Source organism: Motacilla alba, chromosome Z (assembly GCF_015832195.1).
Source record: "Motacilla alba alba isolate MOTALB_02 chromosome Z, Motacilla_alba_V1.0_pri, whole genome shotgun sequence".
Classification (NCBI taxonomy): domain Eukaryota; kingdom Metazoa; phylum Chordata; class Aves; order Passeriformes; family Motacillidae; genus Motacilla; species Motacilla alba.
Genome location: NC_052046.1, coordinates 49,266,981 through 49,293,137, shown reverse-complemented (window position 1 = coordinate 49,293,137; position 26,157 = coordinate 49,266,981). Strand labels below are relative to the sequence as shown.

Sequence of the window (26,157 nt, the reverse complement as noted above, 5' to 3'; positions counted from 1 at the left end):
TCCAGCTGCTTTAAAGAACAAACACACTGAAACAGTTCCTGTACTTAAGGACTTATGTGCTATTAACTGCAAAGAAGTTAGATGATTGGAGGAGACAGACAGAAGAGACAGTACAGAAAATACAAAGCTAAATGTCATGGTGTTCAGCACTGTACTGTGAGGTCAAAAATTCAGATAGCACTGAACAATTATTTACACCATTAGAAATAATTAAGAGTCAAGACATAACCCTATTTTCTCTGAACTTTAATGTACCTTATTAGTGAGTCCTACATTTGAGATTTGCAATTTGAAACACTGAAATGAAAACAACCTGCTTTATTCCCCAGTGTCCTTACCCCAACAAGCAGGAAAGAATAAATTGAAAGACAAATACAAAATTTGTCCAGTGCTGGAAATGTGTTGCCTATTAAAAAGAGAGAAAGAGAGAGAATTATGTGCTATATAATCAACTGTAAACACATATAAAATGTACTTAATATGAAAATATGTAAATTTCCAAAATACATTTAATTTATACCAAAATTATGAACCATTTATATTACTTCTAGAAACAGTTTAATGCATCTAACTTGACAGACAGCAGGATGACCTAGACCTGATACCTAGACAAGTACTTGTAGAGCAGTGCAGATACACAAGCGCACACTGTAAGCAATGAACATGAACGCAATACAGAAAATTGTGTTTTGCTATTTACTGACAGATACTAACACTGTGAATAATGACACATAATAGTGTTGATGTGAGATGGACAGAAATGGCAAATACATAAATAATTTCCTCTAAATCTCTTCCACACCACAGATGCATTCATGAACAGCTTTCAGGGCCCAAGTCTGTGTTTTTGAGCATTACTAAGGTCTCCTGTAATGAAGATCAATGAAAAGGCGCAAGCGCTTTGAAGCATCCTCTCTAGTGAAGTGCAGCAAACACAAAGTGCCACACAGCCACCAAGAAACATGTCACAGATTCTCTTCCATCTCTAGCAACTCCTGGATATGCCTCATTTTAATCTAGTTAGTTTACACTTGCTACATAAACAACAAATTCAGCTAACTCTGAACACATCCCTGAGAAACGGAATAAAAGCCGTTAGTCCATGCTAACAGCCAGCTGAGCCTCCATCATATGAGGTAATAGGTAAAAAGGATCTTGAGCAGCTCTGCCCTGCCAGAATTTTGCTGGTGTGCAACAAGCTGCCAAGTATAACAGAGAGCCATTTTGGGGCTTCCTTCCTCTTGTATTGCATCATGCTTTCCTTTCCTCACAGTGAGCCAGCTGGTGGAGGAGAAATTAGTAACTCGGACATTCACTTACAAACTGTCATCTCTCCAAGATTACAGAACTATCTAGAGGAGTAGAAGCAGGTCCCAATGTCCTAAGGCGACATTATGATGCTTGTATCCCCAGTTCTGTTCTGTTTATGCTGTCTTCAAGACTGACTCTGAAGAATGAAGTTTTGTTTTGTTATCAGCCTGCTCACTCTCCCAGAGTCAGCAGGACACAGAGATGGGGCAGTACATAGTGCTGCTTTTTTTTTTTTTTTTTTGCTTGCTTTCACTTTGCTCTTGCTCCTGCTTTGCTCTTGCTTCTGCTTTTGCTTGTTAGTTAGTTTAGCTAGGCAGTCCAGTTTTTCCCTGCACTGTTTTTCTTTCCCTTTTCTTGGAACCATTTGAGCCTGCTCCAGACTGGGACCTGGGAAACACTGAGAATATGCACTTTGTGGCCTGCAGCAGCCATTCCCAGCACCAGAGGGACTGATAACAGAGTGACCACTCCCAGGAGAGACCTTCTGAATTTGTCATCTTTTTCAGAGCAGTGAAAGAGTATTGTCATCCAGTATTGCTCATTTTGTGTGCTGGGGGATGCTTAGCCTGTTAAATGAACAGGTTTTTTCCACTTCTCTCTGAGAAATCCTTCCCAAACTGGTTGCAGGGAGGGACCATGTGGGTTTGCTTTCTGGAGGGGCCCCTTTTGGAGATTTTCTCCCAGATTTGCTCTAGAACACCCTATCACATAGATGTGGTACTGATGCTTTGACTTCACAGCAGAAGAGGTATGTTGTGATAGGTCAAGGCAAGAAGCTCTGCCAGGGTAAAAATTGGTCTGAAAATCTGCTAAGTACAATGGTTATCTACAATCATTTGCTGACTTACCATCAGTATTTTTCCATTTTCTCTGTTTGCTCTGTAATTTGATTTCTGTATGTCACACTGACACTAGTTATCTGCATCATTTAATAGGACTTCTATTTTTAAGTGACCAAACCAATGTCATGTACAGCAAGCACAATGTATTTCTCTAATAGATATTTACTCTCTTCAGGTAATTGAACATTAAGATGTTTACAGAAAATCAGCCAGTAGGCAGAACACCTTATTTTGCCATGTAGTAAACCTAGGAACAAGGTAAACTTCTCTGACCAGGTCTACCAAAATATCTCCAACTCTGTGTTCGGGAAAAGCAGTTGAAATCTTACAGCTATAAAAACTTGGGTTCTTTTTCCAAGATAGGCAGCAGCTGCATTTTCCTAAACTGGCACAAGGTCATGCTGGACTGATGACATAAAGAAATTTCACATTCACTGCAGACCTAATTCCAGCACTTTCAGGGAATCGTAATTTTTGTGCTTAAAGCAGAATTCTAAGAACACAGTGACAAAATCATGTGAGTTCAGGGCACAAAAATATATAACAAAGAACATTGCAATGATTTATTATACCCTCCAAAGAATTTTCTGTTGCAAATGTAAAACATTTCTAAAAAGGAATATGAATGACCAGACTCATTTAACTACTACAAAAAAGGCAACTCAGCAAGTCTGTGAGGGAGCCAGGAAAACCTTCTGGTCTGTAAGTATCTGGATATCTGGACATACTCTCTACAAATACTGTATTAGGATTATCTAATATTTTATTTATTTTATTTATTTATTTTATTTATTATTTATTTATTATTTATTTATTTATTATTATAATTAATTATAATTAATTATCTAGGATTATCTAGGGGAGAGTCTTGCTCTCATCCTATGAGAATGCACAATGTAGGTTACTAAACAGAAATCCACCCTGGACAACAGAATGAGAGAAAGACTGGAAATTGTCTGTATAGTTGCAATCTTGTTTTAGAGCATGTGGCAAATCACAAAGTGCAGCTGGATTCTCAACCTTTTGTTCTAGCTGGGTGCCCCTGAACATACCTTAGTTCCTAGACTAAGATTCAAATAAGGACTATCACACAAATTTAACTTCTACTTAAATGAATAATCACAAGTTCTTATCTGTGAAGGACAAGTCTAACTCACACTCTTCAATCACTAACCACTAACATAGAGGGTGGATTACCTCTTCAAAAATAAACAAAAAGCCCCTTTCACACCCCAAATGAAATCTGAACAAAACAACATTATCAGTCTGAGATATGCAATATTGCTACTTACCTGCTGAAAGTCTCCAGTAGAAAAACTAATAATAACTGTTGGAATCACCATGAAACAAGCATTATAAAACAGGACACCATATTTTCCCAACTCCTGTGAAAAACGAAACATGGTGTTTGGCATTAAAAGACACTTGGAAGCAAAATACTACATATTACTCTGGTAATTCTTCTGACATTATTGTCAGTGAGTAAACAGATAGAATACATCTCAATTTAAAATACAAACTTGTAATCCTTGTATTCAGTGTTTCATACTAAGCTGAAATTCCACTTCACTCACTCTCTGCTCTCAGCACACACTAGGAACTTTCGAAAGCACTGGTCCAGAACGCTTTGTGTTGACTTCACATAAGTCTCTGCCTGGCCAAGGAATCACCTAGTCCTTCTACTACAAATCAACCACAAAAACATATAACAGGAAAATTAATTAAGTTTGACTCATAGCTAGAGCTCTGTAATCACTGGTAATTTATGTAACTTTATGCAACTTAAGGGTTGCCATATAACCTGTGGGTTAACTTGCTTGGCACAAAGGCAGGAAATTAGAAGAATGAAAAAATAGCATTCCCTTCCTCCAGATTCAGCAATGCTGCTTAGAAAATCTCTGCAGCCTATCTCTTCTCCTGTATTTTGCAAAAATTGTGAGGCTGTTAAGTGCTGCTCATAAATAAAAATGCAGTCTAGAATCAACTAAGATGTCTAAGATGACTAAAAGACATATATTTCTGCTGTACAGAGTGAACCACAGAAGTCAGAAACCAAACCTCTATCCAAGACTGCTCTTTGCTATGGCTTAGTATGTTTCATGGCACTGCATTTGAAGAGCAGCCTGCCTAACATTTATGTAAGTAATGTGTATCGAGATACACCTTATACCTTGTCACACTTGCCTTTGCTGAAGATTTGCTTTTAGATAACTGAAAAAGACTACAGTTACTGTGGTTATGAATTAGGCTGGACAGTTCTCTGTTTATTTTACATGAACCTCGCATAACGCGTGTTTCTAGTCAAAAAGTCATTATCCTTATATAAATATATATCAAATTTAGATGTAAACTGTTTGCTTATGGTTTGCTTTTTTATTTTTTTAATACCTACAAACTCTGCTTATAAGCCTTGGGAGAAAGAAAATACACTGTTTGCTTACCAAAGCCTGGCCAGAGATAGAAATAACAACTTTTTCTAGGCTGTTCTCTATTAAGAATGCATATATCAACTGGAATGTGAAAGTAAATTAAGTTATTTATGAGTTCATGATGGCAAGTACATAAAAGTCATATAATAAGCAGGTATCCTAGGGTGACTAGTGTCCTGGGGTGACTTTATGATGCTGAATTTTATCCCCATTTGTCTGTTTAGCCTAGAAATAAGTTTTATGCCTTTAAAACTAGATCCAAGAGTGAAGAGGGGGAAAAGGAGAGGAGGTGGAATATCTGAGGTGGCTGTATTCAAGAACATAGAGATAAGAGCTTCAGCTCTCTCTCTCAGTGTGTGTTGTCTGCAGCACGGACAGTGGGAGAGAGCTCTCCTTTGCTTTTAGTTAGCTTTTTTAGCTAACTGAGGCAGAGAAGTTCCCTGAACTGTAGTTTTTATTTTTCTTGGAATTATTCAAACCTGCTCTGGACTGAAAACCCAGAAAAATGTCAGGAGCTCACACCTGTGGCCCACCAGGGCCCAGGACACAGCATTTTCTAGCATCAGAGTGACTGATAAGAGACTGAGTAAGCCAAGCTACACTCCATGACAATGACTCTCTCTCTCTCTGAGAACAAGGCAAGGTTCCAATGCTGAATATTATTCTTTTTTTTTTTTTTTCATGTTTGTGAGTACTTTGTTAAATAAATAGTTTTTTCCACTTTTCTCCAAGGAAGTTTGTCTCCTGACCAGGTAGGGAGAAGGCCCACTTGAATTTGCTTTCTAGAGGGACCCCTCCCTAAATTTTCCCTAAACCAAGACAGTAGCTCGCTGCTAAATTCAATCCAATCACCCCACAGTTACCTTTGGATCAATTTTCTGCTTTGTATAAACTCCATTTGCTGCTGTGAAGATATCATTTAGCAACACAAAGATGTAGCCCTCCAGATTGAAAGACAGATCAGACCTGGGAAAGAAAGAAATACTATATTGTAAATAAGCAAAAAATATGCAATGCATTGCATTACGTTGTTTACCAAGACGAATATCGTGAATGAGGATATGCAAATCCCATGAACTCCAGTCAGTCACAGGTTTTGCTTCAAGCCTTCTTTGTAAGTCACAGTATTTTAAATTTCTTCAGTCACAGGACCATCACAAACAAGACATCAGAGTTACTAATACTCAGTGTGAAAGTGGCAGGAAATGTTCAGCTTTCATTCAGAGAAAAATTCCACCCATCTCAACCCTGACAACCAGTCCAATTATAACTGAATTTACTTACCTATTTCTTTTACTACAGAAAGCAGCTAGGGAATAAAATCCAACTGGTTTGAATGTTTTTCAGACATATGGTTATCCTTTCTGTTTTGACTAGCTACCTCATCAATACAGGGTAATTAATTTGATAGGACATGGCTCTATCTCTGTCACATTACATGGAAATTATTTACCCTTGTTCATAGCAAAGCCAGGAAACAAACAAACAAAACATTAACATTCCAGATAGGTAAAGGAATGTTCAAACAGAAAGCAGAGGACAACAACATATGGGTGCTTTCTAAGCATTATCTTACAATGGAAAAAAAAAAAAAAAAAGGTAGTATTTTTATGATTAAAAAATTATACAATATGTATCTCCATATTTGACAACCAAAATATCATTGTTTCTATCCAGAACAAGAATATACTTTTCCAAGATTATTAAAATACACTGATACAATGAAATAAATACAACATTCTTCACATAGTTTTCACTTATGATCCTGCAAACATGGAAAACTTAGAGGTGGAAAAAGACACCCAAAGATCGTCAGCAGGAATTAGATTTTATCCTTTGTATAACTGCACCTCCCACTGATGTCACTAGAGAGATTTTCCAAATCAAAACTTGATCCAGAGTAACTTATCTCCATTTAGATTTACTCAGAATTAAACAAGGAAAAAGTCCTCCTGCTGTCCCTCCCCTCATAACATGGCTTTGTATGAGAAATTAAAACCTTACCCAGCGGCTATGAAAGCCCCAAGAATGATGGCAAATACGCTGACTATAATATTCAGTGGGTACCGTTTCCTGTAGGCAAAAATTCAAACAGTTCACATTTTCATTATTTGAAGTGGAGATTAAATGGCTGTCTGCCTGAAAAGTTTCAAAGCAATTTACAATCACAGAACATTTAACAGGAGGGCAAAGTCTTGACAACCTTACAGAAACAACATGATTGCCCATGTGCCATGCTGTCAGACCTTGGCCCTGAGAAGAGAGATTGAAAAAGCACTCTGAGCACTCTCTTACTAGACAATCATAAAAGTAAACATTAAAGGTTCAAAGTAACAGCACTGAACCAAGCAGATTTAATGTGTATTGATATTCATAATAGACATATTTCAGTGTCTACCAGCAGTCCAATAAAGGAAAATCACTGTACATCTCTCATGCAGTTTTTCATACTACCTTTGTTGAGGAAGATGCCATACAGCACACTGTCTGGATCATTTTCAAATAGATACTTATTTTGAACTCAAACTGAAACTTTTTCCTTGAAAGGGAAAACATGGTGCTTATGACATTCTTCACTACCACATCAGTGCTGCCACAGAGCAGTAAAAAGAATACTGTAAACCTATAAAAAGGTTTTTATATCTGCACTACTTTATTTGGAAATATCTCAAGCACTCATTTTTGCATTGTACTACAACATGCCTTCCAAATATTCCCCTAGTCTTTATTCTGTCAAGATAGACTGAGAGAGAACATCCTCAAAACAAAATGCACAATTCTCTTGAAGAAATACTCTTGGAGAAATCCTGCATGTAGAGGAGCACATCTGTGGACCACTGTCCTAAGAATAAAGTGCTGAGCAGACTCTAGATAAATTAGGCTTTGGTCATAATGACTCTCAAGAGTAACAATCCAAACCTCGATTGTTTCAAAAATCCTGACATAAGCCTGCACAGACTCTCTTGAGTCCTTTAATTTTCAGTCCTCAGGAAATCCACTGTGTCAGTCTGCACCAAGACTGCATTCTCCTCCTAAGCTTTCCACTGGATAGGATGTTGTTTGCACTCACAGACCACATTGCTGTTCCCCAGCTGAGCATTTATGTACATCTCACTGACTCACATTTTTTTTTCACTTGCTTGTGGGAGTCTTCAGGCCAACAGAAGACAGCAAGTTTTGCTTTCCCTGGGAAAAGTTAAAACCACGAAAGAATTCCAGAGCATCTCCAAATATAAATCACATTGATCAATTAACTGCTGCTTCAGCCAAAAGCAGAAGACAGTTTACTTGGGGGCTTTTTGCTTTTTGCATTTTTAGCTTTCCCCTGATTATCACTCTCATGCTTCCTGGGTTCAGCTTCAGCAGGCTGGTTTTCTCCTTGTGAGTTCATCTTGTGAGTCTATCATCAGCCATGTGAATAGAACTGTGAAGTTCTGCACAAAGTATGATGTATTTTTACTCCTGTTCCTCCAACTCAGTACTACTGAAATTAGAGATCCTGAGCAGCTAGCATATCCTTCTTAATTTCTCATGAAAAATAACATATGTGTCTGTAAGTAAGAAATTCTCTGATCTAAGAACTCATAGATACCTTCATTAAACTCGTATGTTTTCAGGCTTGACCCAGACAGTTACTCTACATAAGCAGACTGCCACGCTATCAGGACTCTTCGCAGACACAAGGAATCTGTCTGTTTGAAGTAGTTCACAGTTTAGGAGCCTCCAAGACAGGACCCAAACATAACCACTGAAAGTGACTGAGTTGTGTCTGCTGACCTGAAACCCATGTAACAATCTAGAGAATGAGATATGAAAATGGAGGCAAGTTGATTTTCTCCCTCTCTTCACTAAAATGTATGTATCTATACCTTCAAAAAAGCTACATAAATCACTTCCTTTGCTTATCTCTATTTGTAAGTAAAAATCACTTTCAATTTTCTGATGACACAAGTAATCCATTTGCTATGATCTAAAATAAAGGAATCTTAAATGAAAAAAAAAAAAAAAAACACAACCCCAAAAACAAACAAAAAGGATCACCCAAGTATGATGATTTCCAGCAGTAAAGTAAGTGGAATGGTAAACTTCCTGAGTACTGTAAACATCGGCAAACTGTCAAAAAAAAAAAAAATCCAAGCATAGTATCAGATTAATAGCATTCTTATAGTCTAACTCTTATTTTTTTAACCCAGGGGATGGAACAATTAGTCCAGGAATACAAAACCAAAACAAATAGCACATAATTTAGTACATATATAAGAATGTCAGTCTGACATGCACATTACACAAGCAAATCATTGAAAGATAGTAAGCTTTGCCAGTTAGGAAATCAGTGCAAATGGCTACTTTGAAGGTCACTCTGCGTTATTGAAATGGACTATAGTAAGTATTTTTACCTAGCATAACCCTTATGAAATAATTCTTTCTGCAAAATTCATAGGTATCATTAAATAAAAAGTATTTCTATTGAAACTCAAGAGGAGAAACAATAAACTTTTCTCTGAAAACATGTAACAGAAATAAAATACAAAGAAAACATGCATAGTAAACAAGCTCTACTTTGAAAAAGTAAAATAAATCCATGACCAAAAAATTAGAGGAAATATAAGAAACATGAAAGGTGGGGCCACAGCTGCAACTACAAAACAAACTTCTATTTTTAGCAAGATATTATTGATCTTCATGAAGTAATGCAGTTGGAAACCTTTCTGGGTGAGGAAACACTTGCATCTGACACTAAATGTGACAGCATGGCCATATGGACCAATTAATCCCCTGCTAAAGATAACTATTAATATTAACAATTGCATTAGTAAATCATACAATTCCTAACACAAAGTTTAAAACTTTACAAAAGATATTTTGAATTTATGCATGGGATCATCTCCACCTTCCAGACAACCTAAACAAGGTGGAGAATTCAATGATGTAAAGAAGTATCATATGTTTTACCAAAATGCAATGTAACAGAATATTAATAGTAGGAACACTGCAGGCATTTTAAAGCTTCTGTTATAAAAATTAGTTAAAACTAGTAAATCTAAAAGAGATATATCAGCCACAGGAGAGGGAGAAGATGCATTTACATACCCTACTAAGCATTTAAATTTACAGTCAGAGAAAATGGAAAGAAAAAGCCAACTTTTACACTTTGAAACTTCTTTCATATTCACAATAACTAAAGTGCTACTAGGCACAGTACTGCCTAAGTCTTAGTGTCTGTTTCAGTGGAACAGCTTGTGAACACATTCAACAAAGAGTTGCAGAATCAGGAATCTAGTGTTCATAGCTAGAGAACATTAATTCTATAAATAAAAAGAAATGCAAACAAATCAAAAGTAATACACTGGGAGACCTCATCACTGTCTACAACTCCCTGCAAGGAGGGTGCAGTGAAGTGAGGGCAGGTTTCTTCTACTGTGCCTGCAGTGAGAGCACCAAAACAAATGGCCTTCAGCTGAGACAGGGGAGATTCAGAGTAGATATTAGAAAAAAATTGTCACTGTTAGGGTGATCAGGCATTATAGTGGGTTGCCCAGGGAGGTGGTGGAGTCACCATCCCTGAGGGCGTTTGGATCTGGCACTGGGTGATAAGATTAGTGGTCCAGGGTTACAGTGGTAGTGCTGTGTTCACAGTTGCACTGGATGATCTTAAAGGTCTTTTCCAACCTTGATGACTCTATGATTCTGTGGTTCTATTTTCTTTCCTAGCATCTGTGTCATAGTTACAAAATGCACACAAACCTGCAAAATTCTGTTTTGGTTTAGCTTAGTACCAAACCCTCAGGAGCCTGCAATGACATAAAAAACAACCACAATGGTGTATCCTGCTGTATCCTCCAGCTGTATCCTTCAGTCCTGGTGCAGCCATCACACTTCTGTGCTCGTCCTCCACAGAAAATATAGTCATTTATTCTATCTGTATTACTTATACCTTTTTAGCACTAGCATGGAAGCAACTCTCATGGGTCTAAGCTTACAGGCACATGGGAGTCAAGGCACCCTTCAGCAGTGCTCCCTGACAAGCTGCTTTTCAAACTCAGCAGGACTAGGCCACCACCACCACCCCATTACACAGCAGTGTTTTCATCTCTTGGTGATTCCTAAATATCTGCCATGACATCATGGTACAAACATTTTTCTTATGCTTCTTCCTTCAGAAACACCTTACAGTTTTCCAGCTCTCTGGTTAAGACACCCAGGAAAAGCTGGATGCTGGGGTATGAGGCAAAAGTGTAAGCACTTTCATGGTCACATAGGAGTACTCTGATTTTATGTCAGTACAGGACTGGCTAAGCTCCCTTTAAAGGAAGCAGACAACTTGCAAACTGATCAAATGTTTGTGTAAAAATTTCATAACAGTACCAGGGGTTTAGACAAACAGGCAGACAGACACCACATGGATTTAAGACTACAGACAATGCTCTTCTTTAGTGTTTCTTTTATACCCCGTAAGAGAAAAGGGTAAAATCCAAACAGTCTACTTATAACTTCTACTTACTGTACCTGAGTTTGCTGGTACTTGATAATCCACTTAAGTGGTTTCCAACATAAATCAGAGGCAGAGGAAATAACTGTGATAAAATTAAAAGCACAACTCAGATTATTTGGTTTAGAAGTACTGTTGAGGAACTTTACTTGATAGAATTTGATACCTGTCATATCACATGTACTTTCATGAAGAAAGAGGGTTTTTTAAACAGGAAAAAAAGGTAACTATGCTGCAAGCTCATCTGCAGCTCCTATTTATGTGACTGGTCATGACCACAGCTTCACTGAGTCATTAGAAGATCTGCAATTTACCACTAATGAGACTTAGAATCCATTTAGAGTAAATGTTAATCCCTTTTATTCTAATTACTATAATCCTCAGATTAATATCAATTTTAATATTTAATTTTAGATATAAAGGTTAATAATAGCAGCAGTATCTAAATAAGCAAGTGAAGAGGTGGAATAAAAAAATTAATAAACTGTAAGTATGTTGTACTCCTCTACGTATTCCACATATATTAATACAGCTGGAAGCTGCAACATTTTAGATTAACCCAGAAAAATTTGCTATGTAAGATACTAGAAAGGAAAGGCAAGTAATTATGAGTAAATTAAATTTTGCTTCTAGCAAAGAGACTGACTTGCACAGAAATTTATGGTCCATAACACAATATAGAGAAATAATAATGGAACTTATGAGCCTTAAGAAAATGTACAAGAATACATGAATCCGTACAATTATCAGCTGCAATTCAAAGCCATTAATTTTCCTGTTACAGAAAAATTACAGTATCACAGAATGGATAAGGTTGGAATTTGCAGAAGATTTAAACTAACTAAAGTAATCAAGGGGGACAAAGACAGTACATTTGGTCCCATTCACTATCAGTCAAGAAGGGCTGAAACGGCAGAAAGACAGGACAGATCCTCTATCCTAATGTGTCATAGTTGCTCTTGTTTCTACACAGGGACACTTTGGAGGACACTAAAGTCAAAGGCTATGCATTTTTAAACTTTGTCTGCTGGAAAAGCATACAGAGGAGTAGGGTGTATTTATTCTATGTTAAAAATGCTGTGTTTCTTTCACAGCAAGAGAGAAAAAAAGTGAAGCAGAAGTTAACTGATAGTCAACTAAAGTTAACTTTTAAGTGAAAGTCACAGTAAAAGTAAACAGGAGTATAAAGAAAGCAGGAGTATGAGTAACAATAAATATTCAGCCTGTTGGCATAAGTTTGCAAAAATTTTGTAAAGCACTGTCTCATCTGCAGACTTTTATTTAGAACATTTAGGTTCATTTAGTTTACAGGCTGAAAACAGAGCAGATATTATCTTTCCTCTGAAAGACAAAATTACAACATCCACCATAACAGCAGAGATCAGTGAATCATTAACTTAAAAGGGGTCAGGAACTTCAAAGTTTTGTCACTAAAATAAGCATTTCCTACTTTAAAACCCTAGCTGAATGCACTGAAGACATAAACCAGTTGAGGAGAGAAAAGTAATGATTATCTTAGTGTCAAAGCAGAAGTTGACAAAAGGATAAGGAGTTGGCTTAAAGGGTTCCTTAAAACATAGAAAAATCAACAATGAGCAATCCAGCTGATTCACTATGACTAGTCAAATCCAACACCACAAACAGTATACAGGTCCTGGAAGATAAAATGTTGACTGCTCCCAGCCTATCCAGCAAAGTCTTCCAAACAAGAGATATTATTAGGATAAAGAAAATACATGCTGTATTTTTTAATGCCTTTGTATATAAGTTAAAGCGAAGACATCAGCAGAGAGGGAGCATAGCAGGACTTGTGGGGGATGGAGGGAAGAAACTTCTCAAGATCTCAATAAGTTGTTTATGCATGGAACTCAAAGCTACCCACTGGGAAACCTTCTTTCTTACTCTGGAATAATAAAGAAGGATTGTCCATTTATGAATGATACCATAGATTTTCCTCCAAGACTAGTACATGTAGAAATGCCAATGATTTCAACATGCATTAAGAATGAACATATCTGTGAGACATCCATTGTAAACCTCACACTGATTCTGCAGTAAAGATGTGGGCCTGAAAAGCTATTCTATCTGATCCCTGCAGCAGGGCTGGGAATATTCCTTGTGTCCTGGAGCAAACACAACTGATAACCTGCAACAAGACATAAACACACAGGCTAATGCATCAAAGAAACATTCCAGCAACATTGCATAGATGCAAAAATCTTTGAGGATCATTGCTGTAGTCATTTCATGTCCTAGTTCCCAAATTGAGGTAAGAGGAGGTCCTCTCACATTTGTTCAGTCCTGCCTCTTTAGATCATATACATTTAAGGTCTGTATAATACAGCTAGTCGCCACCTACAGCATTTTCAGTGGGCATTATTTTAGCCCCTCCTATGGAACATAAATCTTATACTGGGAGTCAGCTATTGTTCTGGTTTCTCATCTATCACATTATTATTCTACCATTTTTTCTACTATCACATGCTCCATTCATATTTCCAAGCAGCCTTTCTCTCTTCATGCTGTGTTCAAAAGTCTTCCACAAACACCTATCTCCCACTGATCCCACAGAGAGCTATATCCAGAAAAACCTTTCAGGAATGTGGAAGATTTCATCCTGCTGTAAAAAGGTAAAGCACCTTTACCATGTGCTGCATAACTAAATGGCACCAGATTTCTCTGCAAACAGAGTTTATATCTATAGCCCAAACTGGAATATTACAGAGAAATAAAAATTATCAAATAAATTTTTAAATGAAACAATGATGCAAAGAATCTCATTTGAAAAAGAAATGCAAATGTTTTTCTTGTCCCCATAAGAAAGAATACTACTATAAGAAGTAACTCTTTCCTATTAACACCACAACATAAGTGATCCTTACCTTCACAGGTATACTTTTGTCAAAATCAGGGAAGTGAACAATCTTATTTAGTTTTGACACATACAAGATAAGTATAGTGGCTGCCATCTAAACAAAAAGAAAAAATCAGAAGTCATGCAAGAGCAAAATTGTAATGTATGAATGAAAAAAATGCTTCAAAGACAAAATCTTTATATGAATTTAGCAAATGCTAGGTTTTATGTATTTCTTTAAAAGAACAGCACAGAATTAAATTAACAAATTGAAATAATTTTGCTCTTATTGAAACAATTTTGCCAGCTATTTATTTAAAAGCAAAATGCACACATATACTTTACCATCCTGAATAAAATTAGTGGCATTCTGTGAAACAACACATGTTGAGAAGGAGTTGAGAAAAAAAAATAGGACACAATCCCAGATAAACCATGAAATTTTTACTCAGAGAATTGTTTAGTCTGCAGAACCACTCCCAAAACTTTTTTTTGGTAATGCAAGATGGAGGCTGGGCATTGATCAGTCTGTTGACAACATGAGGAAGAAATAGTAAAGATGCAGACAGAATGAAGAATATCTGAGCAATCATACATCATCAGTGTTAATGCTGCCCCAAGGAGTCAAAACAAAGGGTCAAATTTTCCTAATACAAAAATACGGCATCAACTATCTAGAGGATGAAGTGGAGTCATCTTCTGCAGACTAAAATATTATCATATGTACTTTATATAGTGTTCAGGAAAATCTTGGAAGGATCTGTCAACAAAAAAAATGGAAATGCCGTTGTCTTTGATTCTGCAAAGACTATTTGTCTTTTTTCTGCAAAGAAAAAAGTCACATCAAGACACGAATTATTGCCACTTTTTCAAGTCTTTCATTGAAACATGGTCTATGGTTCCTTGAGCAGTCTGGGTATGTAAAACTTTCTATCACGTCCCAAAGTCTTTAGAAGATATTTTACTCTCTCTAGCACCTAACAGCAGAGATGTCAGACTTGTGGTACCCTGTTTTCAATATTTCCTCACTACCCCCTGCCCCTCGGCAGAAAGCAAATTCCCTATAAAATCTATTTGCCTAAACAATACTTGCTTCAAGGCTCAATCTTTATCAGTGATCCCTCTGCAGTGATCCATTCTTCTTTAGGGACCCAGTCCACAGCATTTGAACTTTGGTTTTATCATGATGCCTCCTACCAACAAACATTTCTGCTGCCATACTGAAACTTACCCATGGGCAAATAAACCAAGAAAGAGTAAAAATTTTGCACTGGTCCTACTGGAAAACTGCTGGGAAATGGGGAGAAATTTATGAGGAAACACATGGTTTGGCTACAAACAGGGGCAATATCTGTGCGTGTAGTCCACAAAGGCTCAAGGACCCTCACAGAATGTATGCATTTGCTATTACAAAGCTGGACTGTTTTGAAGGCCAGATTCCTTAATTACTGAACTTACAAGGATAAATAAATAGCATTCCAGTCTCTTCTATTACTCTTTCTGGGCAATAATTTTGACTCAAGCTCAAAGTTGCCTGTTTTCAATTAAACAAATTACAGTTCCTTAAAGTGTATCTAATCCAGAAGACAAGAAGTTCACTGCAACTGTGATTTTGCACCCTAAAATCTACCTCTATTATCATTAGTTTAACTTAAAAATAATGAATACTTTTAGTATGTTTTACTTGTGAACATACCTGTCCAATTCCAAGAAACATTGGTGATGGAAAGCTGAAAAGCATGAACAGATATTTAGTACTGAGGAATGGAAATAAATAATTAGGAAAAATAAAAAAAAGTTAAAGTTTAAAACCAAAGTCGACAATTAAACATGAGGATGACTGGCCTGTGTTTAAGAAGAGTTCAGTACTACACTTATTGTAGTAGAAATATTTTATTTCTGCATCCCAAATGATACAGCCCATGTACACTTGATCAGTTCTGAACTGCTAGTTGTTTGGGGAATTCTCATAAGTGAAGGTAACACACTTAGAGAACTCTTAATACATTGTTTCTTGAGTAGCTTCACATATACATTTTGAATCCTGAGATGAGATAGGAACCAAAACATCTTGCACTTGCTCTAACATGGAAGCTTATCTCTACAATCCGAACATACTAGCAATATGTTTTTGTCAAGTTCTTAGGTCAATCTTGTAGAAACATCTATTGTCTACTAAACCAGCTACATTCCTACTATAACTCTTCAGTTGGCTTTAGCTGAAAGCATGGATAGAATCACAGAATGGTTTAGGTTGGAAGGGACCTTAAAGATCATCTAGCTCCAAACCCTCTGCCATGGGCAGGGACACCTTCCACTACTCCAGGTTGCTCAAAGCCCTGTCCAGACTGGTCTTGATGACTGGTCACCTCTAGGGATGGGGAGTCCACAACCTCTTTGGACAACTTACCCCAGTGCCTCACCACCCTCAATCTTCCTAATATCAATCTAGCCTACTCTCTTTCAGCTTAAGTCCACTTCCCTTTGTCCTATCACTACATGGCCTTCTTAAAAGTCCGTCTTGAGCTCTTCCCTTTACATACTGGAAAGCCACAATAATGTCTTCCTGGAATCTCTTCCAGGCTGAACAACCCTGTCTCTCTCAGCCTGTCTTCACAGGACAGGTGCTGCCATCCCGTGATCAGAGCCACTGTGATTAGTGGCCTCCTCTGGACTAGTTCCAACAGGTCCATGTATTTAAGCTGGGGAGCCCGAGACCTGGATGCATTATTACAGGTGGGGTCTCACCAGAGCAGGGGCACAGAATCCCCTTCCTTGACCTGCTGGTCTCACCTCTTCTGATGCAGCCCAGGTGGCTGAGTTTCTGAGCTGCAAACACATGATGCTGGTTCATATTCAGCTTTTTAAAAAACCACAAACATGCCCAAGTCCTTCTCCCCAGGGCTAGTCTCGACCCATTCTCCACGCAGACTATATTTGTGCCTAGGATTGCCTCAATCCAGGTGCAGGACCTTGTACTTGGCCTTGTTGAACTTCATGACGTTTGCAGAAGCTGCTGTTCTCCTACTTAGTGTGATGAGAAACATACATCTAATATTAGCATAATTGGGATGGGACCAAAGCATTGGCAAAAGAAACAAACACGCTGATTCACAGCAAAAAGGCCATAAGAGCATTACAGTCCTAACACAGAGTTAGGAGCAATTGCTAGCAAAAGAGGTCAGGGAAACAGAAGTATTTGGGGCAGGAAAAATATAAGAAATAACAGGACTCCCATTTATAATCATGTGACACTTAAACTGCCTTTTGTTTCGTGTTTATAGCTCCCCCATATAAAGATGGAGAGTTTGCCTATCTGTACTACACAGATTTCTTCAGACATTTGTGATTTTCAGAGACTTAAATGTTTCCAGCAATACTGTAAGGTCTCAATACAAAACTTAGGCTTCCTGACAGACATACTGTACTCGATTATCTCACACAGATGTGCTAGATGTATGCCAGAGACTTTCAGGGAGCTGCACTCCATAGGATAAAAACCACTATAAAATAAAATCTCAACTTGCATCATGTACAATTTATGAGACATTAAATACAGCTGCTATATGTTCAAATAGCACTGAATGTTAGAAAATGACAGCAAGTGTAGCTTTTAAACTTTCTTTTCATTTGGTTTTTCTTTTTCTTATTTTGATTCAAGATGAGCTAAACCACAATAAAAACAGAGCAAAGATTTTAAGTAAAACACGTTAATGGTGACAAAAATGGCAGTCACAGAACAATCATAGAGTCATAGAATATCCTGAGTCAGACGGGACCTACAAGTGTGACTGAAGTCCAACAAGTATACAAATCTAGATGGGAAAAGTATGACTTTGAGATGAACGCCCAAGTTCCTATTTCCCTCAGCTGCAAGACTAAGAGTAAAATGCAAAGCGTAAGAGGTGTGAAGTTAATGCTGTTGCTTTGCATAATGGTAGAAGATGCTAATCATCACCAGGATTCTATATGGGAATTAATGCCATCAAGTCAAGGACGAAATCTCAGTGTATTTATGATCAAGCCATTTTACACCGTTCACTTTTTTTTTCTGGCTACCTCAGAAAAGAAAGCTGCTGGAGGGAAGAGAGTGTTCTGCAGAAACATTTAGAGGATACGCTGTTTCCCTCACGGGTGTCTGAGATTGCGATCCTCTGGGAATAGCGAAAAGACTCGGAGGAAAAGACGGGTGTTGTTGGAACTGCGCCTGCCGTCGGGCGGAGCTGCAGAACTGATACATACTGGGCACGAGTGGGGTCTCAAATTGGAGAAACCGACCCTGCATCCAGCACATTACCCACCAGCTGGTTGCGCGGGATCCGAGCTGCACGGACGCCCGAGGGTCACGCCAAAGGGAAGGGAAACAGGAGCGGGAAGGCTTCTCCGCCGGGCAGGGACCGGCATCGCCCGGCACCGGCTGTACCGGCACCCGCCGTGGGGGCCGCCCGCTCTGCCCCAGCGCTCACCTGTAGGCGCTAAGGAGCGCCTTGTTGACCAGCACGGTGAGGAAAGAGCACGTCCCGTAGAAGAGCGCCGAGAGCACCCTGGGCAGTGCCGGGGACGCGGCGGCGGTGTCCGCCTCCTCCCCCGCGGCCTGCCCGGCGCTCATGGCGGCGGCGAGCGGCGGCGAGCAGGGCCGCACCGCGGGCTTGCACCAGGGTGGCCGTGGGGACGCCGCTCCTCCTCCTTCTCCCCGGCCCGTCCCCAGACGGCGGCGGCGGCAGCCCCGGGGCCCGGGCGCGGCGGCCCCGCGGGCGGATCTGCAGCGGCGCCGCGCCTCGCCTCGTCTGCCGGGGGTGCCGCCGCCGCCAGGGCCGCCAGAGCGGCCTGCGGGGCGGGCACCGCGCGGGGCGCCCGGCGTGCCGAGGCCGCTGCAGCCCGGTCCCCAGAGCGCCCGGCCGTGCTGGTAAACCGGGCCTGTGGCAAAGCGGGGCCTCTGGGGCTCGCCCGCGGAAGGGAGAGGGGCGAACCCCGCGGGGACAGACGGCAGGGACACGGCTGCAGCCAGCCCTTGGCACACCCAGAGCTCGGCCTGGGCTTCGCGCGGAGGGACGGATTCTCACAAGTTCCTGAAACTGTAAAAAACAATTTGCCTCGGGTGGTTTAACTCGTGTCAAATTTCAAGGGACGGGGAAAATAACCACCTTAAACCTTCTCTGCAACAAGTGGGGCTGTCAGAAACGAGGAAGAGGCTGAGTATTTAATAATTACCAAGCAGCACACATTAAACCTGAAAATTAAATCAAGTTTTTATTCAAAGCGTCTATTAGAATGACAGCACATCAACTCTTCTGCTTTCAACTCATGCCAAACTACAACTTAAATCTTTCAAAGCACCAAACAATTTCTTGTATGTTATCACTTAATAAAACAAAAAGCAGTCTTCCACATCCCATCTTAGCTTTTTTTAACTTGGTATTTTACCCTAAACTTGTCATGATCCAAAACTGCATCAGCTGTCTGAATTTTGTCTATGGCAAAGTACAATCCAGTGCACTTGTCATACTTCAAAGACCTGAGGAAATATTCTGGCTGACTGAAAAAAGAAATTTAAAAACCTCAAACCCAACAACAACAACAAAAAAACCTCACCAAAAAATCCACAACCAATCCTGATGAAGTAATATTCCAGTCTGCAAGTGGCTGGTAATTACAGTCTTCTGCCCTGTGAAACACTACTTGGGAGCAATTTTGAGTTATGATTCAGAATTACAAGAGATGTATGTTCAGGGCTCATTTTGGGATCAGACTATTCACATGAAGCCAGATGAACAGTCAGAAGCACTTAATATTTTTTAGAAACCCAAAACCTACATACTTGAATAACTTACCAGTTTTATGTAGGCAAAGAAGCCTTGTATGACTAGTGTTTCCTATTTTTTTCAGAAGCTGAAGCAAAAGTTAAACCGTATCACTGGTGCAAAATTATTTACAATCAATGAAAGACATTTTCTTCTTTTAAATTATTCAATTACTTTTTAGTTAAGTGCATCAACACAGAATTTAAACAAACTGGGTTAATGAGATTTTCAACCACAAAAGGTTATCAGAGAACATACTTCAAAGCTGCAGTTTCTGATGTAAAACTACTCTACTTTTCTGGAACAGCTGTATGCATCTGGTCAGCCTACATCAAGTGATTGACAAAATGTTTTCTTCCTTTTCAGTTCAAGTGAGGGAAAGAAGCTTCCCTTCTCATCTGAATTTCCTGACTTCACATGAGAGGAAGAAGTTAAAGCAAGCAGGTCAGTAAATACACATTATTAATATCCCCTTAAGCAGTAGCTTAACAACAACAACAACCAACAACAAAACCACACACAAAAAGTCCAATCTGAAAACAAAGTTTTGTTAGCATATTAGGATCTCTGGCTGCCTTCAAAGCAAAATATGGTAAAAGATCACCATGAGACAATACTATTGAAAGTACATAACATTCACAAAGTGACAAGATACCCTGTTAAACATTTTATATCAGCATCTGACTACTAGGCAGCATTCTGCAACTTCATTTATTTGGGAAATATATGAAATCACACTTGTAACTTGTTAACACACTTGTAACTACCTTTGGAAGCGTATTTTCTAATTGTATAGTGAATACTTTTCTGCAGTGTTTACTTTATAGCTGTGCTATGGTTAGTGAACAAAAAAATTGGCATATTATGCTGGAGTAAAGCAGTAAGGTGGCTTTATGCACGGTAAGTATGGAGGCTTCTATTTGCTAATCATAATAAAAGCAATACTTTAAAACTTAGTGTTTGCTAATAGAAGACCTAGAATAGTTTACTACAAATTCATACCACCCTGTAAATAACCCCTTTATTAACAAAATCAAGTGCCAAATCACTACAGGGCCCAAAAACCTGAAAAAATATTATCAGTTCTTTACCTTTTTCTAGACTTTGCAAGACTAATCATTTTCAGATAAAACAATGTGCAAAACTTCCCAACTACACATGTTAGGAATAACAAGTGCTACCAAGAGATTCTGCTGAAATCAAATAAAAAAATTTGAAACAGCAAAGTCAAGCCTCATACCTTGGGCAGTCACAGTGAAGATATTCCCTGCATGAAGCATTTTCTTTCCCTGTACAAGTTGAGATAACTAACCTCTGCCCCTCTCCTTGGAGATGCTAGGTAAAGATATACTGACATAAGAAAAACATGGTTTAGTTGCTGTTTAACAATATCCCCAGACTCATCACTTTGCTAGATAGCCAGATAAATACTTTTTTGTCAGCCTTCTTTGGCCGCATGTACCATCCTGCTAATCGCAAACACTTTGTTCAGAAAGTGTTTCCTGTGAAATCTGCTCCAGATAAATGAGTTAACCTTGCAAAATCTAGCTTCCCATGACACATAAATTTGTCAACCCTGCCTTATGCAGTCCCATATTTACAAAATACTTAGAAATTTTACATCTGTCTTCTACCCTATCAAAAGTGCAATTCTCTCACCCCATGTTATGGGGCAACAACATTCTTCATAAATTCTACAGAATAGCAGCCTATTATAAGCAAATAAGGTGCTTAGCTTATGCTTGGGATCTAACTGGTTAAGTAACACCAGAAAGTACATTTTTTATGGGCAGAGACTGCTCCTATCTACTGTCGCAGGGGTGCCACAGCTAAGTTTGCCAGCTCAATGAGTGCCAGCGCGCCATGCATGCGTTCACGCTGCTCCTGGAGGCGACGGTGACGGGCAGCTGAATGAGCGCTGTTTTTCTCTTCATCATCCTCTTCATCAGACTGAAGATACTCCATTGGGTCCTGCTGTTCCTGATCTGTTTTCTGGATTGCTTTGGTCTTCAAAGCAGGAGCACGCTGCTCTCTAGTCTCCCAGTACCTATAACATCAAAAGTGAGGAATACTTGCAAAATACATACAACTGACTCACACACCAACAATGCAAAATGGGCAAAAACCTCCCAAGTACTAGCTTGCATCCAAGTGGGCATTGCACTTGGCTTTATCTTTCAGCCCTTATACGGTAGTATTTAAGCTATCAGAAACCTTCTTTATTCAGTATTTTAAATGTAAAGTGCCCAAGTGAGCATCTGTGACAGATTTTTTGTCTCCATGGTGTTCTCAGCGGGCATTTCTTCCTAGGCATACAACACCCCTCATACAAATGCAAACTCAGCAAAACTGTAGCACTAGCTAATAAAGTATTAGCAGGTGGTGATCAAGCAAAAAAAAAAAAAAAAGTATGTAAGCAGCGAGCAAACACAAAACAAAGCAAAACTGTAAGAAAGAAGTCTCATAAGGAACTTTGTCATGACCAAGAGTTCATAATTCTTCACGGAGAGGCAGGGTAGTGCTGATGAGTACTGGAAGAACATCTAGTTTTGCTTTCTTGGAATTTAACTATCCCAAAGAATGAATGCTGTGTCAGACTACTCTTTAAAGTATTTTGAGAAAGATGATACCATGAGACAACTTACTTCGCTAGCCACTCAGCCACAGCTTTATTGTCAGCCGTCTCCTTCTTACTCAGCCTGTCCGTGAGCTCTTCCCTCTTCAGTCTGGCATAGGGATGTTTGGGACAATGCCGGTTTGCATGTGTAAATCTGCTTAAACAGCCTTAAAAAACCAGAGTGACCATGAAGAACATGTTACAGAAAGCAGCCAACCAAACTAAGTGTAGCATCTGTGGGATGGAAATGCCACTGAATCCACCCTTCCCCGTTCACAAGCCCTAGGTTTTGTTGAAAACCAAAGGCTCGAACTTCGTAACATGCCCCATTATTTATACATTAGTATCCACTGGCAGACAATGTATGCAATCCTTAGATACATACTTGCAGAATGAGGCAGATTCTGCACTCTTGCTTCCCTAAAAGTTCCACCGAATTCAAACTCCAAAGCTTTTGCCACGTGAACACACAAACATTTCCAATATTAGTCTGACCCCAGAAAGCTGCAAATCGTTCTCTGCTGACTTACCATTCTCTGAGCAGACAAAAGGCTTCTCTCCTGTGTGGAGACGCTGGTGAGTTTTGAGCTGCCCACTCTGTACAAAGGCTTTCCCACAATCTGGGTAGTCGCACAGATAAGGCCTTTCACCTAAAAGTAGTAACAGAAGAGATTTATGAAAGATGACTATAAGTGTCATAGTACCCAGTGGTGGTCCCTGGCTTGAACCTGGCACAAGCAAGCTCTCCTTTTACCCACTCAGAAACTTGCACCTACTTAAAAAATCCTAATGTACTTAGAAGTGCATGCTTTATGCAACTGAACAATAAATATACTTATTTCCAAAGAGAAAAAAATTGTACTTTTCCTTGTCATATTTTCTGATTTAAGACTCTTAGCTAGCACTCTCTAAGTTTTGTGAAACTGCGCAGATGTAGAGCAAGAAATATGGACAAGTAATTTGACAAGTAATGTAATTCAGGTTGTAACCAGAAAAATTTTATCTTTATCATAGCCTGAACTAGGGTAAAATACCTGAGGTCATCATTACTACAAGGTTATAGAAATATCTCATTAGGAGAAATATCTCATGTTTAAGAAAAGTTATAATGATGGAGGCTGCATGAGAAACTTACTCCAGATTTAAATTTTCTTAAATCAGTCATCAAGAAAGAGTTCTCCATGCAAACTGTAACCAGAAGAACAAAGGTAGCAGGTGTCTCCTTCCTCAAGTGGATCTGACTGCACCCAATACACAAAGGTATGCCATGCCACCACCCTCAGGAAGGCAACAAAATGAGGGTGAGTCTGGCTCACTAATTCAGAGGAATGACAGGATAAGCTCTACTCAGTTAAGTAGTTTTTACAAGTTCAACACGTTGTAGGACAGAGTGAAATAACACATTTTGACCAAAACATGAGGAATGCTGCTGTTTAATATCATTATCTAGGTTAGTCATAGTGACCTGAGTCAGAAGGAGATGGTGAGAGCCAAGGCTTTTGTGGGATTTTGTTTGGTTGGTTTGCAGGCAGTGCTGGTGGTTGTGTCTGTATTGTGAGCTACATTTGTTCATGTTTTATGGCAAACACGGTGTTCTGTTGAAGAAATAAAATGTATTTGCTTGTTTTAAAAAAAAACCAAACAGCATCTTCAGTTTAAGCTCAGCTGAGTATTGAGTGAGTTCATCATACATTTAAACTTAACTGCAAATCACACTCTAAATACAGTTCAGTAAGTTAGCATGATCTCCTCCACCCCAGAAAATTAATTTTACGTGGTGGGAAAAAACAACTGGGTGGTGATTTTAAGCATGTGGACTCTTCTCTTAAACTTTAAGCACACTTTCTAGGATGTGACAATCCTGAAGTTGCCAGCCACTTTTAAAGTTACTGAAACCTCTTACAGCAAAACTTCAATTGTGATGTGAAAAATCAGAAAAGAGAAAACAAATCACAAAGAAGAGGCAATCAGGATACAAAGTGCTACCAAGCTCAAGTACAGAGCACCAAGCCCAAGACTAGTTCTCTTTTTTACAAAGTGAGTCTGTGACATCGACAGATAAAATGTTTGCACAATTTGACTATACTATTATAGCCCAAATTACTGCTACACTTCCCCATGACAAATATGGTTACAAAGACTTTGACTGACTAACAAGTACTCGGAGCAAAGTATGATTAATCTAGCAGTTACAATAAAATCATAACAGGTCAAGTTCTTTGGGGTTCCTTTATGTTTGTTTGGGGGCGCTTAACTCCTTTATTCTGCTTCCTAAGTGGGTCTCCCCAGCCATTCACACTTTCCTTTTACTCACCGGTGTGAGTTCGTTTATGGGCTTGCAGTGACTTCTCTCGTGGAAAGACCCTGTTGCAAATATTGCAGCGTATCCTGCTGGAAGAGTGCTCTCCTTCACTGATCAGGTCTCGGACGGTGTCTGCTCTTGGACGGCCACGTCTTATTCCATCCTGGGTGTAAATAACAAGGCAACTAAACTCAGGCACTTCCTCCCCTCTGCAGTTTGGCCAACTGGCACAGCATCCCCTGGAGCAATGGCATGACCAAGGATGGTGCTGTGACAGCACAGAGCCACACCAGACTGTGCCCAGCCCATTCCTAACAGCCCGGTGCTGGAGGGGAGATGACAGGCACCACCATGTGCTCAGGAGCACAGGCAGAAACTGACAACAGGATCACAGAATGCCTCAGGTTGAAAGAGACCAAAGTGTGTCATCTGCTCCAACCTCCCTGCTCAAACAGTCATCCTAGAGCACATGGCACAGGATTTTGTTTAGGCAGTGCTTGAGTACCTCCAGGGACAGAGACTCAAAAACCTCTCTGGGCAACCTGTGCCATGCTCGGTCACCAACACATAAAGAAATTCCTCCTCATATTGAGGTGGAACTTCCTGTGTATCAGTTTTTGCCTACTGCCTTTTTTTCCTACAACTTGTCACAAGCACATCCTAGCTCCATCCTCTTGGCACCTTGTAAGATACTCATATCCATTAATAAAGTCAACTCAGTCGTCTCTTCTTGAGGCTGAACAGGTCCAGCTCCCTCAGCCTTTCCTCATAAAATAAATGCTCGGGTCACTGAATAATCTTGGTTGTCCTACCCTGGACCCTCTCCAGGAGCTCCATGTCTCTCTTGTACTGAGGAGCCCAAAATGGGACAAAGCGCTCCAGATAGAGAGGACAGAGAGGTTAGAAAGAGTTTTTTTCGATGGCGAGGGCGCTTTTTTCAGGTTTATTTTTTAAAGGAGAGAGGACGGGCAGCCACCCCGTCCCCCGCTCTTCCCCGCGGCGCGCGCGCCGTTGCCGGAAGTGACTTCACTTTAAATGCCCGGGCGGAAGCGCGGGAGGGGCGCGCGCCGCGGAGTCACCCTGTAAGCGCGCGGCCCGCCCGCCCCCGCGCGCCGCGCACTCACCTTCAGGTGCCGGTGCCGCCCGCCGCTCCCGGGGCTCCCTGCCTTTTCCTCGTCCCCGCCGGGGACTCTGCCCGCTCCCCCGCGGGGCGGCGGGAGGGCTGACGGGCCGGCGGTGCTGTCGCCGCCGCCGGGGCTGAGGGTCACGTTGTGCGCGTTCTCGCCCCAGCGCCAGGGGTAGACCATGAAGTCGCTGAAGCCGGGGCTGGTGGGGACGGGCGGGACGGGCATCGGCTCCTCGGCCCCGCTCACCCCCGAGGAGGGCTTGATCGGGGTGGTTTTGATAACGGAGACCAGGACGCGCTTCGGGGAGTCCTGGCAAAAAATCACCGGGGGGGGACCCGGCGGGAGCCGCTCCGCCATCGCCGAACCCTCGCGGGCAGCGGCGAA

At 40.1% G+C, this 26,157-nt stretch overlaps 2 protein-coding genes and 1 long non-coding RNA gene across 5 annotated transcripts in view; 1 reads left to right on the top strand and 2 right to left on the bottom strand.

Annotated features, from left to right (window-relative positions):
• SLC35D2 (solute carrier family 35 member D2) overlaps positions 1-20,087 on the bottom strand; it is a 61,931-nt gene extending 41,844 nt beyond the window's left edge. For all 3 annotated transcript variants that reach the window (XR_005255105.1, XM_038123248.1, XM_038123249.1), the window contains exons 1-9: positions 18,393-20,087; positions 15,623-15,656; positions 13,955-14,041; positions 11,090-11,157; positions 8,624-8,695; positions 6,587-6,655; positions 5,446-5,548; positions 3,446-3,538; positions 339-406 (exon numbers count right to left, since the gene is read on the bottom strand). Coding sequence is in view for 2 of the 3 variants with exons in the window: in XM_038123248.1 (XP_037979176.1) it covers positions 339-406; positions 3,446-3,538; positions 5,446-5,548; positions 6,587-6,655; positions 8,624-8,695; positions 11,090-11,157; positions 13,955-14,041; positions 15,623-15,656; positions 18,393-18,535 (737 nt within the window). In the remaining variant the exon portion in view is untranslated. The remainder of the gene's footprint in view (positions 1-338; positions 407-3,445; positions 3,539-5,445; positions 5,549-6,586; positions 6,656-8,623; positions 8,696-11,089; positions 11,158-13,954; positions 14,042-15,622; positions 15,657-18,392) is intronic.
• On the top strand, positions 15,668-24,634 carry LOC119695233. The gene is made up of 3 exons (XR_005255106.1): positions 15,668-18,428; positions 20,094-20,171; positions 23,506-24,634. It is a non-coding gene; the product is annotated as an uncharacterized LOC119695233 (long non-coding RNA).
• Positions 20,109-26,157, bottom strand: ZNF367 (zinc finger protein 367). The gene is made up of 5 exons (XM_038123246.1): positions 25,771-26,157; positions 24,659-24,809; positions 22,875-22,994; positions 22,373-22,511; positions 20,109-21,774 (listed from the first exon to the last, which is right to left on the bottom strand). The coding sequence occupies exons 1-5, from the start codon at positions 26,128-26,130 to the stop codon at positions 21,534-21,536; spliced, it is 1,011 nt and encodes a 336-aa protein (XP_037979174.1). The 5' UTR covers positions 26,131-26,157; the 3' UTR covers positions 20,109-21,533.